Source organism: Haliotis rufescens, unplaced genomic scaffold (genome assembly GCF_023055435.1).
Source record: "Haliotis rufescens isolate VD_foot unplaced genomic scaffold, xgHalRufe1.0.p SCAF_3, whole genome shotgun sequence".
Taxonomy (NCBI): domain Eukaryota; kingdom Metazoa; phylum Mollusca; class Gastropoda; order Lepetellida; family Haliotidae; genus Haliotis; species Haliotis rufescens.
In genome coordinates this window covers 481,507-505,157 of record NW_025964001.1, presented here as the reverse complement: position 1 = coordinate 505,157, position 23,651 = coordinate 481,507, and the positions used below count along the sequence as shown (strand labels likewise).

At 39.4% G+C, this 23,651-nt stretch overlaps 1 protein-coding gene across 9 annotated transcripts in view; it reads right to left on the bottom strand.

Moving 5' to 3' along the window:
- The window catches only part of LOC124140708 (ral GTPase-activating protein subunit alpha-1-like), a 94,738-nt gene that overhangs the window by 54,088 nt on the left and 16,999 nt on the right, over positions 1 to 23,651 (bottom strand). For 5 of the 9 annotated variants that reach the window (XM_046508404.2, XM_048403506.1, XM_046508408.2 and 2 more), the window contains exons 4-20: positions 20,749 to 20,806; positions 20,235 to 20,278; positions 17,708 to 17,867; positions 16,041 to 16,073; positions 11,990 to 12,111; positions 11,732 to 11,867; positions 10,924 to 11,062; positions 9,335 to 9,590; positions 8,414 to 8,485; positions 6,919 to 7,053; positions 5,941 to 6,183; positions 3,747 to 3,820; positions 3,506 to 3,617; positions 2,526 to 2,648; positions 1,691 to 1,811; positions 1,248 to 1,388; positions 803 to 973 (exon numbers count right to left, since the gene is read on the bottom strand). In XM_046508404.2, the coding sequence (XP_046364360.2) occupies positions 803 to 973; positions 1,248 to 1,388; positions 1,691 to 1,811; positions 2,526 to 2,648; positions 3,506 to 3,617; positions 3,747 to 3,820; positions 5,941 to 6,183; positions 6,919 to 7,053; positions 8,414 to 8,485; positions 9,335 to 9,590; positions 10,924 to 11,062; positions 11,732 to 11,867; positions 11,990 to 12,111; positions 16,041 to 16,073; positions 17,708 to 17,867; positions 20,235 to 20,278; positions 20,749 to 20,806 (2,140 nt within the window). Of the gene's footprint in view, positions 1 to 340; positions 365 to 802; positions 974 to 1,247; positions 1,389 to 1,690; positions 1,812 to 2,525; positions 2,649 to 3,505; positions 3,618 to 3,746; positions 3,821 to 5,940; positions 6,184 to 6,918; positions 7,054 to 8,413; positions 8,486 to 9,334; positions 9,591 to 10,923; positions 11,063 to 11,731; positions 11,868 to 11,989; positions 12,112 to 16,040; positions 16,074 to 17,707; positions 17,868 to 20,234; positions 20,279 to 20,748; positions 20,807 to 23,651 lie in introns of all 9 variants that reach the window. The other 4 variants (XM_046508403.2, XM_048403505.1, XM_046508406.2 and 1 more) reach the window with 1 other exon arrangement.

Genomic DNA, 23,651 nt, shown 5'->3' with positions numbered 1-23,651 from the left:
GGTGACGATGATCATCAAAAAGGTGAAAAATATTTAACATTGTTTTTTATTTTTGATCAAACAGAATAAATTACAGAAAAAAATTAAAACTAGATACGTAACGCAATTTGTAAAATAAATCTGTACTGCCTATGTAATGCTCTTTGTGGTGCTACCATGTAAGTCTGGATACAGATTTAACTGCCTACACATCTGAGCACCTACACCAACTACTCGTCGACAAAAAATGTGAACCGAGTGTAAGCCATGTGATGAAAAATATGTCATGCCAACTGTAGAGAAATGAGTTGAAACATGCCAGTAAATGGAGACATTCATGCTTTGTTACAAAACACACTACCTTGGGTGCCTGTTTGAGCGATTGCTTGGATCCAAAACAGACACAAAGAAAAGTTAGAAAAATCAATTGTGTAACGGTTTCATCTCCCCACAAAAAGCTGTTTAAACAAAACAGAGGAAGGTTTTCAAAACAATCTTTAACCAAGTCAAATCATTGTAACATTTCAAATTCATTGTGCAGAAAAATACAAGCACTCATGGCATTCTGTACTGATGCATGAAAGAATGTGTAAATGACTTGTGATTGCAAGGTCAATACATGACCAATCATTCATGAAAGGTTACAATCCTTGAAAACTCCACTTTTCTGGTAATAATACAGGAATTTGTCATCATATTCAGACCTAAGGTTACAGCTCAATACCCCATTCCTCTGATTCACCCCGTAAAGAGCACACGACCTCACAACACAGTTGCAAACACCACACAACAAGACGTCAGACAGAACTGTGTCACTATGCACCTCGTAACTTCTCGATCAGCTCCTTGGGGTCAGCGATGTTGCCCTCGCTGCTGCTGCGCACAATCAGATTGTCCGATGCTGTGGAACCCGACCTGGAGTGGTCTGGAGATGGCTCCCCGCTAAGAGATCGCTGCTTGTGGAAGTCTGGCCGAGATCGAGTCCCTCCAGCTCCTGCATGAAGGCAAAGTCAAGTCAATCACATCCCAAGTGGAAACTGAGATGGTGTGACTCTTGCTGTAAATGACTGGTGAGTAATACTGCTCATGTGAATACGGTACCCAAGTATGTATATCACATGATTCAAAGGATTTTTATTCCAACAATGCAACTCATTGGTTCAATGCACCAATGCTATCAGCATTTTACTAACCAAGTGATAATTCATAAAATACAGATCAAATCTAACTCTCCTTACTGTACTGTAAGCAATACATGAAGGTGTTACCATCGCTCTTGTTCTTGGCCCTGTCAAAGTTGGAGTCTGAGTTGGCACTGTTGGTAGATCCTCGGAGGTTCACCTGTCCATCACCTCGACTCCAGCCCTTGGAGAAACTCTTGTCAGCTGCAGCCTTGGCCTTGGCACCATCTGAACAGATCACTGAAGGTAACTCATGTTTCATGACTATTCAACAAGTGAAACTGCTCTTCATATGATTAAAATCTTAACTCCAGAAGAATCAACTCAGATTATAGAATCATAAACATACAATGTCCGCAAATTCTTCAACAAACACTACTCAAAAGAAATTAAAGAACACCCGATTCTTTCATATGACTACAATTAATCTGTCAGGGGTGGTGGGTATTGCAATACACAGCCTTTCAATTGTGGGTGTTCCCAACTTGTTTTGAGTAGAGTATATCAATGGTATCTACTTGTCCTACTACCTTGAGATCGTCCTCGCCTCCTCTTTTCTTTCTGTTCGCTGAGTCGAACCAGCGGCAGGTCAAGGAGGTCAAGGCCGTACACCTGCCGGGCTAACACTCGTGTGAGTGTCCCCATTGTTTTCTGACAAACAGAATTTACATAAACTACACAACTGTTAATAGGGATTCTGCATATTCTAACACACATGGAACTGATTCTACTTAGGATTTGTTGGGTACTGACATAACAGGGCTCCCTAATCCAGCACTATATGCTATGGCTGTCCCCCGTGAACAAGTTATTTTTCACATCAACGGGGATTGACCAAGTTCATTAAATATAGTTCATTTGAAAGAATACTATTCCTGAACTATTCTCACTTTTATACTATAAATTAATCTTTCTTGCAAATAAGAGAGGATGAATAGGATAAGGGCCCTGCATGGTCTGCTGGAAATGTCATCTTATACTTTTTGAAAACTTTACAGTAATGCCATGAAATTTACACGACATGATCAAATGGTTGACATCAAGCCATTGTCTATCTTACACTTGCAAAGTTTTGACATCTGGCATCTTTAAGTACTTAAGAATGGCTAAAAGCAAAAAAGGCCGAACATTCCAATTTCAAGAGAAAATCTAACTCTGAGCAAGTCTGTGGCCAAAAATGATTCTTTTCCAATACAGCCGTACTGTCTTTGTCTACATCGCCAAAGAATATCAGCCTGGGCCAAAGATTTGCTCAGTTCAAATATTAAAAAACTGCTTCCTGAAAATGGGGCCATCAGGGCCTTAATCATACCTTGTCCTTGAGCAAATTTTCATAAAAAGCTTTAGAGGGGATAGTGAACATACCGCCCACTCCTTAACAAGCTCCATCCATGATGTCAGTGAAGACAGCACTCCCAAAAACACATCCCATAGTTCAGGGCTGATGAGAACATTGAGGTTTGCTTTGATCCAAGTTACGATCAGCGTCTGTAAACAGGTGATACAGATAAATGGAATTGGAAAACATGACATAACAGATCAAACTTATCGGTGAGTACATTCATCAACTTTCTTTCAAACTAAAAAATAAACAATGAAAGTCAAAGATTAATGTCATAAACCTATTGCTATTCATAACAATTTAGGTTGTCCCAAGAATAAAATACGAAAGTTTTCAGACCCCAAGTACCCCCTTTAACTTTTCACACAAGTGGATGAATCTGGAGCATATTGTGAAGCAGCAAATTAATCAATGCTAACCTGTTTGACCCCTCGGCCGACATGACAAACATCTCTATGTCACATCGAGGCAAAGTCAGTTTATATCGGGTGACACAACCATGCAACAGTAATACCTTATCACCTGCCACACGTTCTGGAAGTTCACCCTCAACATCATCAAACCTAACAGATAATAAGTAACAGTGGTGGAAAACTGTTGTATCTTTACTGCGGAATATTCAAACAAAATGACCACCATGGCACCATTCCACAAAGCGACCGAAGCACTACGACTGTCGCAAGTCTATGTTAAAGTATGTGAGTTACGATTTTCGTAAGTCTATGTTAAGGTTAGTGAGTTACAATTGTCATAGCACTACGACTGCCGTAAGTCGATGTTAAGGTATGTGAGTTACGAATGTCATAGAGCTAAGATTGCTTTGTGCAACTGGACACAGTACATCAAAATACAAACTATAAACTTATTATCTTACTGTTCAACTAAAATGAAACTGTCATCAAATGATACAGCTGTGTAACAGGAACACAACAGTTGCTCAGTAATGTAAAGTTAAGATAATGGTCAACATAAGAATATCCAAGTTTCTGGAATGAAGGCGTACCTGGAAGATGGGCTGAGCCAGTCTCCCGCCAATAGTCCTGTACCTCTCAGTTGGGGGCTTGGACTGGAGGACGCCTGAAGTGACTCGCAGCAGCACCACCAGTATCTGCTCCCTGGAAGCAGAGACACTCCGTCAATACAGGACAACTTTACATCATGGGATCTATCGTCCAGGGTGGAAATAAATCAGTCAAGAAAGGAATCCTGCCAAGAGGAGACACAACCATTAAGCAAGTACCCACCAGGTTTTTTGGTGCAGCTGTACGTTCATGACGACATGTCTGTAGATGTTGAGCACACGCTTACACAGCTCAACCTGAAACATACAGCATGAAGATTATTGGCCACTTGTAGCAAACCTATCTGTCCACATGCTATTTCAGTGAGTGTTTAAATGTAGTGCATAGTGTGTATGTTCATAACTGAAACAAAAGGTGAAATGAAAGCAATGCTTTTGCTTCTGGAAAGCTGGACAACCAAATCCAACTGAGTCAATGAATGCTGCATAAATCTTCTGTAGATTGGGATGATTGCTTCAAATTCAATGAATCAATCTAATATTTTTTACATTGGGCAGGATTGTTTTGGTCATCATCTTCTGAATAATGAAACTATAACTTGATCTGATTCATATGTCATGTTCACAAAATCACTATCAGTAATAAATTATTGCTGTAAATAAATTTGCAAAATCATTATCATTACTTTGTCACCAATTTAGTGAAGAATGTGTTGGAAATAGTCCAGAAAACAAAATAAAGGGTGCCTGTTCCTGCAGTGAGAGATCTGTTTATAGCAATGATAGAGAGGGAGGGGGCATAAGTTCCTGCAGTGAGCTGTCTGTTTAAAGCAATGATAGAGAGGGAGGGGGCACCTGTTCCTGCAGTGAGCTGTCTGTTTATAGCAATGATAGAGAGGGAGGGGGCATCTGTTCCTGCAGTGAGCTGTCTGTTTATGGGAGCGGGCACCTGTTCCTGCAGTGAGCTGTCTGTTTATAGCAATGATAGAGAGGGAGGGGGCACCTGTTCCTGCAGTGAGCTGTCTGTTTATGGCAATGATAGAGAGGGAGGGGGCACCTGTTCCTGCAGTGAGCTGTCTGTTTATAGCAATGATAGAGAGGGAGGGGGCACCTGTTCCTGCAGTGAGCTGTCTGTTTATGGGAGGGGGCACCTGTTCCTGCAGTGAGCTGTCTGTTTATAGCAATGATAGAGAGGGAGGGGGCACCTGTTCCTGCAGTGAGCTGTCTGTTTATGGCAATGATAGAGAGGGAGGGGGCACCTGTTCCTGCATTGAGCTGTCTGTTTATAGCAATGATAGAGAGGGAGGGGGCACCTGTTCCTGCAGTGAGCTGTCTGTGTATATAGCAATGATAGAGAGGGAGGTGGCATAAGTTCCTGCAGTGAGCTGTTTGTTTATAGCAATGATAGAGAGGGAGGGGGCACCTGTTCCTGCAGTGAGCTGTCTGTTTATAGCAATGATAGAGAGGGAGGGGGCACCTGTTCCTGCAGTGAGCTGTCTGTTTATGGCAATGATAGAGAGGGAGGGGGCACCTGTTCCTGCAGTGAGCTGTCTGTTTATAGGAATGATAGAGAGGGAGGGAATGATAGAGAGGGAGGGGGCACCTGTTCCTGCAGTGAGCTGTCTCTGTATATAGCAATGATAGAGAGGGAGGTGGCATAAGTTCCTGCAGTGAGCTGTCTGTTTATAGCAATGATAGAGAGGGAGGGGGCACCTGTTCCTGCAGTGAGCTGTCTGTTTATAGCAATGATAGAGAGGGAGGGGGCACCTGTCTCTGTATATAGCAATGATAGAGAGGGAGGTGGCATAAGTTTCTGCAGTGAGCTGTCTGTATATAGCAATGATAGAGAGGGAGGGGGCACCTGTTCCTGCAGTGAGCTGTCTGTGTATATAGCAATGATAGAGAGGGAGGGGGCACCTGTTCCTGCAGTGAGCTGTCTCTGTATATAGCAATGATAGAGAGGGAGGGGGCACCTGTTCCTGCAGTGAGCTGTCTGTGTATATAGCAATGATAGAGAGGGAGGTGGCATAAGTTTCTGCAGTGAGCTGTCTGTATATAGCAATGATAGAGAGGGAGGGGGCACCACTTCCTGCAGTGAGCTGTCTCTGTATATAGCAATGATAGAGAGGGAGGGGGCACCTGTTCCTGCAGTGAGCTGTCTGTGTATATAGCAATGATAGAGAGGGAAGTGGCATAAGTTCCTGCAGTGAGCTGTCTCTGTATATAGCAATGATAGAGAGGGAGGGGGCACCTGTTCCTGCAGTGAGCTGTCTCTGTATATAGCAATGATAGAGAGGGAGGTGGCATAAGTTTCTGCAGTGAGCTGTCTGTATATAGCAATGATAGAGAGGGAGGGGGCACCACTTCCTGCAGTGAGCTGTCTCTGTATATAGCAATGATAGAGAGGGAGGGGGCACCTGTTCCTGCAGTGAGCTGTCGTCGTCAGTGTCCAGGAGGAAGATGTTGGCAGCGTTGGTGATGAAGACCTGCAGCACCTTCTGCATCCCGGCGCGCACCTCCAGCTGCTGTTGTTCCCCCTGGTCGGCTAGGTCCTGCACCGCCCCCAGGTAGGATGCATTGCGGATGTACTTCGGCTTCTCCAGACCATCAGTCAGGAATGACTGTCGAAGGTTGGACGATGCACTTGCACTTAGAGAATCCTGGGGAAAGTCACACCGATGACAGTGTATGCTACCACTCATCCAGCAGTCACAATATTTACACACTTAAGATGAAATAGTTACAAATATTTCATGTTTTGATATGTGAATAAGAAAATACATTTCTTTTGGCATCAAAAACAAGATAACGTGACAAAACATTAACTGTGATCAATGTTTTTAAGATAAATAATCCTCCATGTATACACTTAAATTGGTTCAATGAGAGGATTGAAATGATCAGGACAAAGTCATCAGGTACAGAAACGACTAATTACCTGTCACAAAACACCATAATGAAAAACAGGAAACAAATATTCTTGCTCTAAATAATCATCAAAGCTGTTAATATGGGAAAGCAGAGTAACTCTAAACTAACTGATGAATACAAAACATGCAGTTAGATAAAACAAAAAGAAACTTTGATTGTATCTGACCCAATCACTCATGCCGAGTTGACAAAATAATATATAAATCAACATTTTATTGACACGTCTTCAAAATGAACAAAGCTTTACTCTCCATCATAAAATTCTGACAATGTTCACTGAGATTTTCTATCAAAACATAACAACAGACAATGTATTGTTTCTTTTCCTTTGGTCGCGGCAAAATTGCAATTCACTACGCTGAAGCTTTCACTGTTGCAGTGATCAGCAGCACCTTATTTCAAGTTTAAGGTCACAGGTAACTGATCCTATCCCTGACATGATTATCTCCCTTCGGAATACGTACATCTGAGGAGATATCCTCCTCGACGATGTCTGATAGACTACTATGGTGAAACTCGGGCGTGTTTCTCTGAGAGTCGAGGGCCGGCCCCGCCTCCGAGCATGGCTCCTGCATGAAGATGGGACGCTGCTCCACATGCTAGTAACAAACAAAAACAGCATGCAGCATGCACAATGGTAGCAAGAAGTAGTCAACGTCGGAGTGATCCTTACATGGAACTGACCAAACACTGCCCATCCCGTCCCACTGATTAACTAGAATTTGAAGCAATTAGTGAGATCTGGTAGGAAAGGTTTCCTAAACTTTGCAAAACATATCCACCATAAGCGCTTGATAAATTGCCAACATAAGGAGATAGAAAGGGTTGTTTAAAGTTTTGGCTTCTGGAAATTTACTTCCAACCAACCCCCGTAAGTATCACCTTGATCAATTGTCATTTTCACAGAGGTCGATGCTGTGCATTTGAACATATGATAAGTATATACTAACGACACATAGGTCATTCTCGAAAGAACATAGTCAATGACGTTAGCCACTTGTCCGAAGCCTGAGTCTAGTAAAATTCTGTTTAGTCTAGTAAGCTCAGCTAATAAAAGTCTTGCAACATCAAAATCCACAGAACATGATGCTTTTGCCAAGTTCGGGCTAGTACACTCAAAACCTTATTGGTACAGACTGTAAACATACATTTCATTCCAACATCTCCCCTATGTTCCACTAAGGATCACGTCCAGACACATCAGCATCATCACGGTGTGTCAAACCAGTCAATTGAAACCCATGATAATGCAGAAAATGTCTTATGAAAACTAACTAACTCAAACAATGAACAAACCTCTATGTTACAAAGTAAAATACTAGTATTTCAGAAGGATATTATTCTGAAGACATTTTAATTTGTAAAATAGGAATGGTTAACGATATTTTGTTTCGATGAAATTATTAATCGCCACTGACAACACAATTCTTATATCTGACATGCTAAGATATTAGAGTATGTAAATTTATACATGTTATAGTCATGCGATCTATTACATTATGACATCAAGCTTTAGGACTGTATGTAGCAAACTAGTTTTAATATCACACAAAACATCTTTGACTTGCAATTCTTTTTGAAAAATAGGATTATAGCAATTTAAAAATTTACATCATGTGACACTTATAATTCAAAATTTTAAACGGCTACAAAAACATACAAAAATGGCTGTTCAAGAAAAGAGTAATGTTCTAAGATACACATACACTCACAGAAGGCATGGAAAAGTCGCAGGGTTTTGTAAAAGAAGATATTAATAAACAATAGCACCACAAAATGTTTTAAGATATCTGAACCAATCCCGTTCATGAAATTGCACCATGCCAACTTTCATTTCCCTCCTTATTTATGATGTCTTACACAAAGCCTGTGACCTCCTCCTCCTCCTATGCATGGAACTGTAAGAACGATGCAACTAAACATGCATGCTATGGGTGGGCGTGACAGAGAAGGGCCTACCTGGAACCATTCCTTGTACACTGTGATCACCTTCCTCATAGCCGCAGCGTGGCGGAATGAGAACAGCAGTGCCTGGAACACAAAACAAACACTTCCTATTTCCTGCTTTACATTCCTGCTTCACATTCCTGAACAGGCAAACGGTTTAAAGACCAAAACACAATCCACACAAAAACCAACACTTCTCAAATTGAGAATAATATCAATGTAATTTGACAATCATAAATAGACATAACAAAATAATTGGTTGATTAAACCTATAAATCATCTATTATATTCTGAAGTATCTGTTCTGGATATTTACTAGAAGTAAATGCCAAAGGTCCTACTTTATAACTACATTTTATTATCTAAATAAAAACTATTATTTATACTTATCCTGACTCATACTCATTGCTTATCTTATAAATGATTTTATTGCCCCACAAAATACATATCTTATTTTATCCTGATTGATACTAATTGATTGAATCTCACAGTAGGTGGTGGGTTCCACCTGTATGTGTGTTCGTAACAGTCTGTTCTATAAACACCATAGGAACGTGGTTGATACTCTGTGTTGTTTTTCTTCATCTTCCCTTTGGGTACTGAAGACGCTACTAGATCGTCATTCATGTCCAGTTAGGACTTCATTAGTAAGAGCAATGTGCAATATGTAATGCAGGATAAGGTAAAAATAGTATGAGTCACGATAAGATAAAATAAGACCTCTTTCTATAAATCATGTAAATGGAATTAGCTGACTATCTATGACAAGTCACCTTCTGTGTGATCATGAAAACATCTGTATAATTGGTAATAAGCATTTACTTCCAATCTATTACTGAATCATAATGGCTACAGAGATATAATATAACCTTGAAGATAATCAATCATTGAAAGATCAACACGATCAAGATGTACGTGACATAAACAGCTCACCTGTCTGAAGCATTCATGTACAATATTGACATTTTCCCGGGTAGAGTAGAGAACCGTGCGTACTATCTCGTATTCTGAAAGACTATGGTCATCACTGCACTGACTAGAGTTTGCCGAGTCCTTCTCAGTGAAGTTGGAACCTGACAATGTGCTTGCATTGCTCCCGGGGATAGGTTCCATGTTGGTGGCCTTGACCTCTGATGAATCCGGCACATCATCTGTCCCACCATCAGCCAGAGCTGAACATGATAACCCCCTGAAAGACATACAACTAGAGTAAAGATACTGGAGTAGAAAATAACAAGTAGAGGTAAAACAGTGACAACAACAGAAATTCGAAGTCTCTCCCAATCCCTAGGGAACTAGTGTTGGCAAGAATGCATCTCACCAGACACCTTCAGCCATTCAGGGAAGATATGTGTACTAACTCCTTCCTTAGTATCGGTTTTCCAGTTTCACAGACATTACTTTTTATCACATAACTGGTTGTCTCTTGGCAAGATAAAGTCAACGGATAAAAACGATATCCGTTTGGTTCATATACGGATAGAGATGCAAATATCAAAGGTCAAGTAGGGACTACTTTCAGTGTTTATAAACAAACATGGCGTCGCCTTTGTCATTCGGTAATGAGTCAGAATTAACCATCTGTAATCTGGAGAAACTACTGGGATAATTGTTATTATCATCAAAAGAAAGTCTAATATACTGAAAATCAGTGTCTAACTGTGATGTAACTAAGGCATTATTTAAGTTTGGGCAACTTTGGAGATATAAATTGCGAAACAATCTTGCGAGGACACTAGCCAAGTTGGATTAGTAGCCATATCTGTGCTTGTAGACCTCTGTGGCTTGTAACCTTTTCCAAAATGTAATAGTAGGCTGAAATATGCTCGAACTGTTACCTTGTTTCGTTTTGTCGCTGTGTGAACATCTGACTGCACTTCTTCACGTTATGACAGGACAGACTGTCAACAATATCTGGCCGTGGCGTCTCATAGACTAGGGTTAGAGTAGCTTCCCTTTGACAAAGGGCAGTTACTCTAGTTAACAGACCGGTGGATTGTCGAGAAAGGCAAATCAAAACAATTTGTGTAGGCAATTGTTGTTTTGCGTATATTTTGTTTCACCACTGCATAAGAAACAGATTTCAGTTGGCACTATATTGGCTAGTGTCACTGTCCGACTGACACATCACTTACCATGTGATGTAATAAATATTAATGCCCACATTCCAGGAAAACTGTTTCTGTAACATTTGTGAGAGATGCAAAGCGATTTTCAAGCACAGAATTGAAGAATGCCAAGGCTCGCTAAATACAATGTTTATTCCTAATACAGGATATTTCCATCCCCAAACACACTCACGTGATGACCTCTATATATATAACGCCTCGCTAAAATAAGAGAGGGAAGGGGCTTGCCCCCCCACACAACGGTGTCTTCAAATACATGTTTTCATAAGGAGATGTAATTTTCAGTTACATGCTTCATACATGGTGATGACACATTTCAAACATTAATGAACTGGCATCAGTAGTGAAGGAATTGTAACGTAATAATGTAAATGTTGAATAGATGTTCCTTACTTGACGAGATTGTTGTCTGGTTTCTTGGTGGAGAGGGTAAAGTTTGCCAACCACTTTATAAACGAGTCCCGACACTCTGTGACATTGACAGGCTCATCCTTCGCCATCATCTCGGCGACTGATCGCACTCGAGGTAGGTCTGCAAAAACAGGTTTATACATTCCATCTTAACTTTGTTTGCAGCTTCTAAGCTTACAGAATTTTAAAGTTCAAATTTTAGTCATTGTCTTTCAGAGAAGAAATTGATGTACTTGCACTGATGATCAATTACACATTTGGGAAAATGCTCACTGATAAAGAACAATAATTTCAAAATTTGTTCCAGAAGACTCAATGCTAAGTCCAGGGTTTAAAAGTCCTTGCACTGAGGTGCCAATGGCTGGGTGAATATTGTAACAGCACAGCTAAAATAGGTTCCTGGTGACTGAAGGGCACAGTTACGAGGTATGAAGTATGATTTACAAAGCCAGTGATAAATGTCCTTTCACTAAAGTACTCTGGATAATAAATCAAATTGAACGTACTAACATGCTTAACCCACTGTGGGTTATTCAATAATTCAGAAATTGAACAGGATTGCAAAAATCTCAATGAAAAGGATGGAGGCGAATTAAAACTGTTTAATTCCTAGCTCATGGTGAATTGACAATTACTGGGCTTGAAGAACGATCAAAGTATTCTTCTTGTGTCACACATACATTCCATAGGGCAAACCTAAACATCTTTGTGAGTGTCCTGCACCTCACTTGACATTCATCCTATTCATCTATAGTAAACTGACTACTGACAAACACATGCAGTGTCTCACCTAATACTGGTTCGTAGATGTCCCTCATCTCAAACTCCGGCAATAACCAATGTAGATAGCTGTCCTTGAATTTATTAAAGAGGAACACGAAGCTGGTCTCACGCATGTCCTTATTCATCCACTCTATTTTGATCACCTGGAACACATGGCAACTAGGTCAGTCATGGCTGACTGGTGGAGCAGTTGAAGGCTACAACTGAACACGACACCCACAGAGACAAATGTCTGTCTGAAGAGACCCAGAGACCTTGTACTCACCTCGGACACCATGACTGTAAGCAGGGCATCAAGGAAATACTTTGTCAGATTCTCCGGCATCTTCTCACCTGTTCCAGGCAATATTGCAGTTACCTCCCCTGATGCTATCACTCCACTGCAGGCTGAAAGTGAAATGGTAAGTATAGAGGCCTTGCATGCTAACACATCAGAATAACTTTAGCAATATGAAAGCAATGGGTTGTCCGTAAGTTCTTTTGAGTAGTATAGTACATACATGTACATGTATGCAGGACCGATAGGTAAACATGTAGCAGTTCTGTTTACAAATAGTGTGCAAGGTACATAGCTCAGCATATGATGTTGGTATTATTCAGTTAGCTACAAATAATAGATCAAAGTTCCATTTTCACAATTACTTAACAAAGAATTTACAGGTAGATCATGATTACTAGCCGGATCAAGATGACTTCGGCACATGATAGAGGGTTCTTTGGGAACAGTACAATTTTTGATGTCTGTTTTTAATTAATGTACATAATTCAGGCATCCTTCCTGCTGCTCACACAATAACACAGCACATTTATGCAAATGAATATATACATAAAAAGCTTATATTTCTTTAAAAAATTCAGATGAATCAAAGGTGGGTTTCAAAGGTGGGAACACTCATGCTGACATTAGTAGGAACATCAAACCTGTTGATTAATTATTACATGTCTTTATTCATTCAGGAAAATATTAATTTGATACATAAAAATAACTGCATATCATTTTATGCACATGCAATACATTGATTGGTGTTTAACATGGGGATGACCATCCTGTTTGTGACATAGAAATGTTAATAACATCATAAAAGGGGCCTTTATGTCCCATTGCCTGAAATTTAAAGAAAATCAGTAATGATTTATAAATAATTGAGGATAATTCTTCTCTGGTGTGGCTCATTGCATTCAACTTGTTTAATTCACTTGTGACATACCTGTATTAACAGTGATATTAATAAAAAGATAAATAAAAAAACAAAAACACAGTGATATTATCATCAAATATCCCTGCGTGTGCACTTTTCTACAGTATCATTGCAGGTACCACGTGACCCCGTGCAACACGGTCGCCACACCCTGGCTAAAAGTCACCTGGCTCAAAAAGTAAACCATGAGAGGTTCTCAAGACATGAATGAGGGGAGGCTGGGTGGGTTGCACCCAAGAAAAGAAGTATCCTCAAATACTTATAAATCAATGCTGATTTTTTCAAGCAATTTTCGTATAAAATTCAAATGGGGAGACTCATTGCATAATCCCCTTTCTCCCATACAGTCTTCTCTGACAGCGGGGACACATGCTACTGCGAGAGGACCAGTGACTTCAAAGAGCCATGAGACGTCCTCGTTATAATGAGCAAACCATGACCCAGCAGGGATCATATAGTTCTTAGCGGAGCCATACATATCATCAACTGGCTGGCATTGAGCCAGAAAGGTACAAAACTCAGAACGGAGTTTCATGGCAAGGGATGTGAGTTGGGAGGCTGGCTCCCCAGACGCCTGTGTTGGGAGCACTGCCCCTGGGACCATCCCAGTTGATGACCGAGAGTTGGCCATACAGGATACAAACCTCGGTGTTGACGGCAACAAACTGCCCAGAGCCAACGTCACCCGAGAGCTTCTAGACATCAACAATAGTCCCACATCCCCGGACTGGGTGTGGCGGTAAGCGGACCAGATATAACGCCGGTGATAGTTGAATGTGTCTCAGACACAATCAGACTTGAGGCTGAGGAAACCAGTCGAGGAACTGCCCGGGCTCATAACAGCCTCTGATGAGACCAAAGATCTCAAACTGACACTATGTGAGTGACGTTTAGACGGCGCGTTATGCAACGACCAATCAACTGAACTTCATCAAGACGCCGGTGGATGTCGTCGGACATTGACTGAAACAGCATGTTTTTTTTGTGTTACTTGAAAAGCTATGCATATGGTACTAATGTTCCTTGGAAACCAAGCACGGGACATACAAGACAAGTCTGAAGACCTATTAACAAGTACCAAAAAATCGAAGAAGGGTGGGAGCTCCGTCAGTCCAGACCACTCATTATATAATGAGTGACAGAAGCTAACTGACTTTTAGCTGGGCTGTGGTCACATGGTTGTACAAGGTCACATGGTACCTGCCATGATACTGGAAGTAGGTCAGTGCACACACAGGGATATTTGATGATAATTTTCATAAATATCACTATTAAAACTGGTCTGTCACAAGGATAAAGTTTAAGAAGTTAAATACAATGAGTCATCCCATAGAAGGTAAAAGAAAATGTTACGAAAAATTTGTGCAACACAAAATCAACAAAGTGTCTGAATGGTGTTTATTTGTAATGATGTATCATAATTGTGAGAGTTCAATAAACTCATTTAAATCTGGTCATGTGCAGACAAATGAATCAATAATGCTATTAGGGTTTCAACTTACACCAGCTGGTCTAGGCAATGGCTGGATCCACATCCAAATACTTTCCTAACTGAGCCAATAATACCATCTCCTCGTCAGTGTTCATTCTAGAGTGTTCACTGTGTCATTGATGCATCTATTTCGATAATAACCACCTTGCAGTTTGGAGAAGGGTGTAACTTTAACATGGATTATCTAATAACGTAAACATTTGTTGATTTGCTCCACTTGACGCTGAGCTTCAACTGGAAATGAGCAGTGTGCAGTGTTTCAAAGCAAGCTCCATCACAGTGCATGACACCTTCATTACACCTCCCAGGTGTTGTGTGGGGAATGAGGTATTGCTGTGAGGAACTTGGCTGCAAAGCTTTGAAGTAGACGTGATCATTGCAGGAAAAAAGCATGTGTGATGTGACAGGCTGTTTGATCATGTTGATTGACGCCAATCATTAACAAACAAAATAATGGTGGTTTCAAGCATTATAATACACTACCGAATTGTTTTGCCAAAGTACGTGGTAAATGGAATGGGAGCATAACTTTGTCCAGTGGCACTGTTTGGTCCCAGAAAGGTAATTGTCTTTGGACTATGGCTAAAACTCTTGTATTTTCATATGTTGTCCACACTTATCAAAAAAAAAGAGAGAGCTGAATTTCATAAATTTGGGATGTATAAGTGTATGAACCAAGAGATGGTCTCTTCTCCCTGAAAATGACTCTACTGTTTCCTCACTATGAGCCTGAAGGAACAGGAACTATTGTCAACACAACTTTATCATCAAGATCCACACTTGGGGATAACATAAACGTGATAAAAACTAAACATTAGCTATACACTAACTCAAGAAAAAACAAAAAGACCCTATTTGCCGACACATTTTCTTCAAACTCAGTTAATGAATCAGTGAAAACAAAGACACAATAAAACGAGGTTAGGAGGCAGGTTTAGTGGGAGTTGGGCAAGTATCTAACGATTATTTGATACAGGTCTAAAGTAGCTCCTACAGTGCTGGAACACACGAAAAAGATGTCTACACTTGTCTTCACTATTTACCCTCAGTAAATGTTTAACGATGGTTAGACTCAACATGCTCAAAACTAACAACCACGAGCAACACACTGCACAGCTATGATGGCTGGTGCATCAGTACAGGGGAGAAGCTGCAAGATATTACCACATAACAGCAATGAATATTGCTTTCTCCAGAAAAGTTTCATTGGTCAAATTGTAGCATAATGTCACTTATTACAGTGGAAATAAAGCATACTATTTCATAATATATACTGTTCATACTGAGATCGCTACTTGTTACATATCAAAGTCATCAGTTCAGTAGGATAATCATAGGACAACGATGATAACAGGAACTTCCCTATCATATTTTGAGTAGTAAAGACATGATCTTATCAAGATCTAAGGAATGATGATTCAGTTTTTCATCAGCATACAGAGATTATATCAATATTGCTTGATAATATGCTATTGACTTTGAAAAGACATCCAAACTTTAATTCTTTATGGCAGTATTAAAAAATACACAAAACATGCAAATGTCAGTACGTGGTATATGTGTGATACTCTGCAAGAACCCTTTCTCATGCAGTGGCACATTGCAGTGAAGCAAAACAGACTTACACAGCGGCCTCAGGGACCCAGACTGGTGATTAACTAAATTGACAGAAAACAGTGTGTCGTCATACACCATGCTTCTGTGACAAGCCAGACATGTTCATGAGCTGTATGTAGCACACAATAACTCATTTCCTTATAGCACAGCTCACGCAACTGGACTGAGTGACGATACTTTCATATCGGAACCTCCGATCAAATTGTCCTATTACATACCATTGAATATCATTCAAAATTATTACCATGTTCATATTGTCTGGGTGCACGGGTGGCCCAAGGCACTGCAATTTCTTATGCAGAGTTGATTCCCTTGGGCATGTCCCGGTTGTGGTTCTAGGTTTGTCAGCACCATAACCGTGCTCGTGGGTATCGCCGAAGTGGTAAGCGTCTGAGATCACTTCGGGCTTTACTCCCACAGTAAGACGACATGTCATGATAGAACTAGAATACTGTTCAAAGGGCGTTCAACCCCACTTGCTCATACTGTCTAGCTGTTTTGAGCTAGTGGAGGCTCCCTAGGTGTAACAACATGGTGTTACAGAAGCATACATCCCCATCTACTTGCCAATATATATCATTTTCATCAATCCCACCCAAGCATGCAGATACAAATCTCCTACATTTGTGAAGGGAAAGTTGAGGATAATAAATGTCTGTTAAAAGTAAATATGAAAGTTATGTCTGTCTCGATATTGGAAACTGCTGTTGCCAATTCTCTTTACAACAGAAAAGACTTGTCAGTCATGGGGGAATCTCCTACATATAAGTGTCAGCATTGTATTCCATTCACTATGCCTGTGTGTAAATCAAGGGTCATGACTCATTCCACTTTTAAACCATGTCATACCTCCAACGTAACCTCATAAAACAGCATGCATGCACACTACATAGCTAGTGAAAACAGAAAGTAGATGATGACTGTGTGACAAAGAGTAATGTAAATACAATCCATTCCTTCCTGTGGTTGTTTACAACAGAATATTACTGGACACAATCTGTGATGGTCAAGACTACCTCCTGAGTTTCCAGTGGTGGGATGGTACAGAAACGTCAATACCATCATTGATAATAACAACCATCTGGTTCTCCATGATTATTAATCAATGCATTCATTAAACATTTCAAAATAATTATCTCAATGTTGTGAGAGACTTAATGAACAAAGATAATCTCAACTTTCAAAAAGCTTGTTAAACATCCTCACACATGTTCTGCTGTTCACTTGATTGAGATAAATCAAACCCAGTTATCATTCCCAATACCATGTTTGCCACAAACACAATCAGAGCTACCGATATTGACCAACTCTGTATACAAAGTGGCATATCTCACCCCTCATTAGCACAGCAACAAGCCAACCAATGGAACTCCTTGTATGGTGCAATTACACAACATCAATAGCTGTATGATGACAGTGTAATTCAACATTTAGAAACATTTCACCACACAACTAATTTGCACCCTGTATTGTATACACGGTATACTACTGATCTAGCCACCACCCGCTGTAGCCATAGAAACTAACTGTGTTCGTCCACTAGTCCTTATTATGATAACACATAGCAAAACCCTGATAATGGCAAATTGCTACTAGTCCCTTATGATACCTTAACTGTTGGGTAGTTTGGCAAGGACTATAGGACTAGTGCCAATTACAGCACCATCACACTTACTGTCTGGGGGTTGGGGCACCTTGTTGTTGAGGATGTCCTGGTGAACACCGTCTCCGATGTCTGGCACCAGCTGCAGGAAGATGCGATGGCATTCGTCGGAAGCATTGCCCTGCAGGATTTGGTACCATACGATGAAGAGACGCATTCCCTCCCTTCTCAGCTACAAGTAGAAACATCTCCCTGTTCAAGTCTTTTTGTAAGCAGTGCAAACTGATTACACAGATGGTATATAACAACTAATCAATCCAATCAACACCAACGCTCATCAACTACAACAATTACCATGTGTTTACATTCTTGTAATGTTTCTTAAATGTGTGAAGCAAAATGAGGGATGTTTATTTATGGCTAAACCTAGTGCAGACAAACTGTAGCCATAATTGTTAAGATATATAGTCATCCCTTGCTGTAAACCACAGGGAAATCAATGACTCCAATAAATTTAAATATTTTCCCCACAAACACACATCTTCACATCTTTGGAAATAGCCTATCAACAAATCCGTACTGAATCACACAAGGTAACCCTGTTGTTACACTATGGTAATAAAAAGTGTTCCTTGTTTATCTGGACCTGGGAGTAATGTTTGTAATCTATTTCATTGCTTTTAGTCACATTTTCATTCAATAATAATTGCTTACATTAATTTGACTGATAAAACGGTAATTCAAAACCAAAACACCTGTTGCATGACTTAGATACTTAATCTTCCAGGAAAAGCCTTTTTCAAGGAAAAGCTGTCACAATGATGAAAGTTCAAAGATCAGACTTCCAAGTTCCTCATCTGAGTTTTATCATTGTGTCATAAGGTAAAATAAACCCCTGTCATTTATCAAGCTGATTGCCGCTACACTACAAAGATAGGTAGTTTGTTTACAAAGAATCTTAAAAATCACAATTTGATATGGCAGTCTGCAAAACTTAGATTGTGATAATGATCTGTCATGAACAGAGCCAAGAATCAGCCTATACAACATGATGAGTACCATATTTCCTTGAGTATAGTGCGCACCCATGTATAATGCGCACCCCCCTCTAGAGGATTCAATATTTTGGAAGAAAATTTTTTCGAATACCAAGCGCAGAAAAAAATTACACTGTACCCCTTTAGCTAAGTCTGGTTAACGAACGGGTGATGAGAAACTTGGTCAGTACAAATTCGAAATTTGAGATAAAAAAATCACCAGACATGTTGATTTACCGTTTAAATTGTATTTTTTTGTTCTGCTAGGCATTGTTTTATATCCAGGGATTAAGATTACCTTGTGTATTTTCTCATAAACTAAGCCGGACACAGCAAACAGCTGTACACACGTTTTCTATGGAATCTACCGGTGATTCGGTCAAGACACACCCAATGATATAACTTTACAGGATTTTAATGCAAGGATTGGCAAAAATTGTATCTGAAACTATTTTTATATCAGGAATAATATATTCGAATATGTTATTAATTTAGATGCAGCTTTTACTAAACATATTTAAAATAATAATGACCCTAAGCGAAGCAGCTGATCGCTATTGCCGGGTATTATTTTTTACATGGAACCAGTCTGACCAGTCACCGTCAAGGCTCCGATGCAAGTGATCGCGAGAATTACGTGTTGACATAGAATCGTCCATCAAAAACAAATATGACTTTTAACGATTCACAGTATGGCATTTATGATATATGTATTCCATTCTGTCAACTAAAGTTCGTTTCAAGGCGTCAATAGCTGTAATCTGACCGTGGTTGCTGTTAATAACGGTGAGTTGTGCAATCTTCTGATCGCTTCACACACGATTTCGCCGAAATTAATTAAAACAATTTTAAAGGAATTTTGAATTAAATTAATAAAATAAGTTACAAACATAAATCCAGATATACAAAGAACACTTTTTATAGCCAGACAGTGTAATTACATGACTAATTTGAGTACTTCAGTATGGATTTGTTGACATGGTATTTCCGGTGTTACGTGCTCACGGTAATGTCTTTCAATGGGGGAAAAAACATCAAAACTCATTAATTCGTGTATAATGCGCACCCCCTTCTACACAGCTGTGTTTTTTGGAAAAAAAGTGTGCACTATACTCAAGAAAATACAGTATGTCTTCATTGCGACATGTGATACAGTTGTTATACTACCACTCTGCAAAACTTTGTAAATATAATTTCACAATCAGTGGCACAAATCATTGAATGACTATTTAGCATTAACTTAAACATACTTTGTTCTTCAAACAATCTATGACATACAGTAAACTATGGTTATAACAACCTCAAAGGGAGCACTTATTTTAGTTCGTAATAACAGCTTACATACAACAAATGGACAGGACTAAACATAAGTCCATTATTCGGTCAGTTCGTTATAAGTGTGTTCCCTATAAACATAGTTTACTGTACTTACATGTGTAGGATAAAATTCGGAATATGCGAATAAATACATGTCATAAAAAAAATGCAATCCTAATGTTTGACTTAAGCATTTGTTTAACACAGTGTATGATTGCATACAACGGAGACAGACAAATATTCACCTTTATAGAATTTGCAGGATGGAGCAGCTTCTTCATGACACGACCTACATAAGATGTAAGATGTAAGATGTAAGATGTGTTATCAGTGTCAACAAATCACATAGACAGTGATACCTTGTCAACTTGGGGTCCTGGACCTGTTTCACAAAGTGGTTGTTATAAAACTGTCGTAAGTCTATGTTAACGTATAGGAGTGATCATGGTCTGGGTGCTGTTCAACAAAACAACCGTAGTGCTATGACTGTTGTAAGTCTATGTTAAGGTATGGGAGTTACGATCACGCTTAATGCCAATGGGTCTCTTTACAACAGAAGAACATACTGGTATGAAATATCTTTCACTGAACACACATTTCAAATTTCCATTTGTTGAACATGGACTTAATAACTGTACTCATGAACTCTGAACACTGGTCTCTAAACCAGTAGCATTAATGAACCCATGACCATTGACAACAATTCTAGAACACTCAGCATCCCCTATATTACTTCCCTCTCAGTAAAGGAGTACCCACCTATACTGTGGAACATCCATCGTTTGTGAATCAACTCCGGCAAGAAAAAGAGAATTTTCTGAAAGAAAGACCATGAATACTTTATCACAGCACATTTCCTACATATACATGTCAAAACATCCTGGCATTATTTCAGGATATGTTAGAGACCTTATTCAGAATAATCTCACTTGAAATATTTGATACAGATAAAGAAGTACGTATCTCAATACTTCTCTATCATGGATATCCCCTCAAACGTCAAAATTGTTTAAGCCATTTTCAGTCAATATTTGACTTTCATTAACTGAACTTACCAGACCAAAAGGATGTTCACTTGACCTATGCTTGGGACTAGTGGTGAATGTGATGGACAGCCAATACTTGTCATTTGCAAACTCTTGACATTTCCGTTATTTAAAGCATGTACCATATCATGTAAACTTTTCCCTTGCCGTTCAGCAAAAGGACTTGCATTCTATTGGCATATCAATTGCAAACAAAACAAAGAGATGTCAGCTCTGTCATTTCCATTGTCAAGAATGGAAACAGACATGTCACACTCATAATAAACCATTATTATGTGCAGACAGGTGATATTTGTTTGATTGATAGGTAAGTATCATTCACATACACATTAAGAAGTAATTGGTTATAGTCTATCTTTCAGACCGCAAAGCAAAAACTTCACAAAATAATTCTATTCTATTCTCATCCCTTTCTAGCAGCTAGCAGCTTATACTCATTCCCTTTTCAACTCTAAAATTAAGAGACTGGATAGTTCTTTTAATATTCATGGGTTTCCTGTTAAGAGTTATTTTTTTAACCTCATACAAAACTCTACGTGAGTCAAAGTAAGGTTGATCTGGGATGCCTGCAGGCAGAGTCTCCTCCAACGACTCGCTGTGCACTACATGGACAAGCAGGATAAAAGATGGCTCACAGGTTAAGCTGCCGAATACATGTACAATAATCAGCCTATGGGTGGGGCTTGCCAAGTAAGCACTTAGTTTGGGATCATACACATGAGAGGTATTCAATAGCCAGTCTGTGACGAACGCAGATTTGCCTTTTGGCATGATTTTCAGAAGATATTAGTCTTTGGTAGATAGGGATTGTCATGAACTTGGTAGGTCCCCATGTTCATGTGCTGTAGGGGATCATATACACTTTTTCAGTGGAGCAATTCTGTATCATGACTGGGATTATAGGAGTTCTGTTGAGGATCTAACATGATCTAAGTTTTTTTTCTCCCCATCTTAATCATAATGGTGTACTTAGTCGTTAAAGTCTTTGATAGGCATTTAGAAGTTGGGAGAACATGAATACATGTCATTTTTTTATGGATAGCAACTTCTTTTTATTCTTTGTATGTTTCAGAGCTACTTCTTGCTCCTTCATCATTCACCAGAAACGTCGCACAAAGAATAAAAAGAAGTTGCTATCCAAAATAGTGTCATGTATTCATGTTTAGAGGGTAGTTATCGAGGGCAGAACACTGAGCATTACAAATGATTTAAAAATACATCTAAAAATTGCTAATGATACACAGAAGAATATCCTATCAACGCTGTAACTAGCATTGTCATCTCAACCCCCCATGATAATTCTTAGGTCCTGCTGAGATATATGAGGGTCCAGCCATACTACATGAACTTCCTACCATGCTTACATATAGCATGGCCAAACATAAATAGTAATAACATTCAGGTTTTGAACTCAACTGAATATGAAGATAATTCATTGTAAGTGGTCACATGAAATGTCTAATATTTTCTTTAATTCTTTGTATTCCAAGTACATTTTCATCTCTCCACTCAGAAATCCCACAAATACTAGGTTGGTCAGCTATGTGCAACTCAGGCTGGACATTATCAACACTATTTCTCTATATCAGCTTTAATAATCCTGATAATGTGCCTATGTACTCTGTCACGCCCAACCCCAAACCTTGAATAAACCCTCTAAGGACAGGTCTTCATTTCATTCCAATGAAAATGCTGATCACATATCTTCCCCTAACCCCCCCCCCCCCCAAAAAAAGGATGTAAAAATTCACTGAAACACATAATCTGATATCTCTTCTAGGGTTAAAATCGGTGTACTGAATCACAAAATTTATTGAATTTCATCCAGATTTGTGGCAGCCTCTTGCCTGCAGCCCTACAGAAGACCATGGAGTGAGACGATGTAGTTAGCTACATCAGCAAGGCAGAGGAAGCGAGGTTGACCGCTGACAGCCTCATACAATCAATAGCATGCATCAGATTCTAAGTATAGAGCCCATGTTACTGTTTACCCTATATGAATGATGGCCTCCCACAGATGGGGATCATAGACTACCAACGTGGTGTACACCAACACTGTAATCAAATCTCCCTACAACTTGGGAGTTAAATTTAGTATTTTAATATTGTTAGTCTCTGAGATTTCATTATGATAATTTGATCAAGGATGATAATGTTAGTGCAAACTAGTGCAAAAAAATTCTCAAACAAAATACAGAATTTCTTAGCTGATGAATGACATCACTGTTGTGTAACATGGCCTTGCAAATGTCTGTATTAATATCACTATGTGTCAACGGAATAGTTCTGATGTACTGTCAACAATTTCCCCCAAATACTGTCTGATATCCATCATGTCCATGAATGGGCTGATGTCACTTTGTCTTCATGTCCTATTCAATCTGCAGGGATTTATTGAGGATTCACAACTAAGTGCCCATGGAAGGTAAATTTGGAAAAAATCATGATATGATTAAGAAAATGTATTACTGTTATTATTTTCTTATATTCTGAGGAATTGGAAAATCAAATATTCAAATTGGGAATTTTTACTGTCACCTGCCTCAGACTTTGGACCAAACATCAGCCTCTGAGCAGGTCTAAATAAATCCCTGTTCTGAATAAATCAAAAGCATG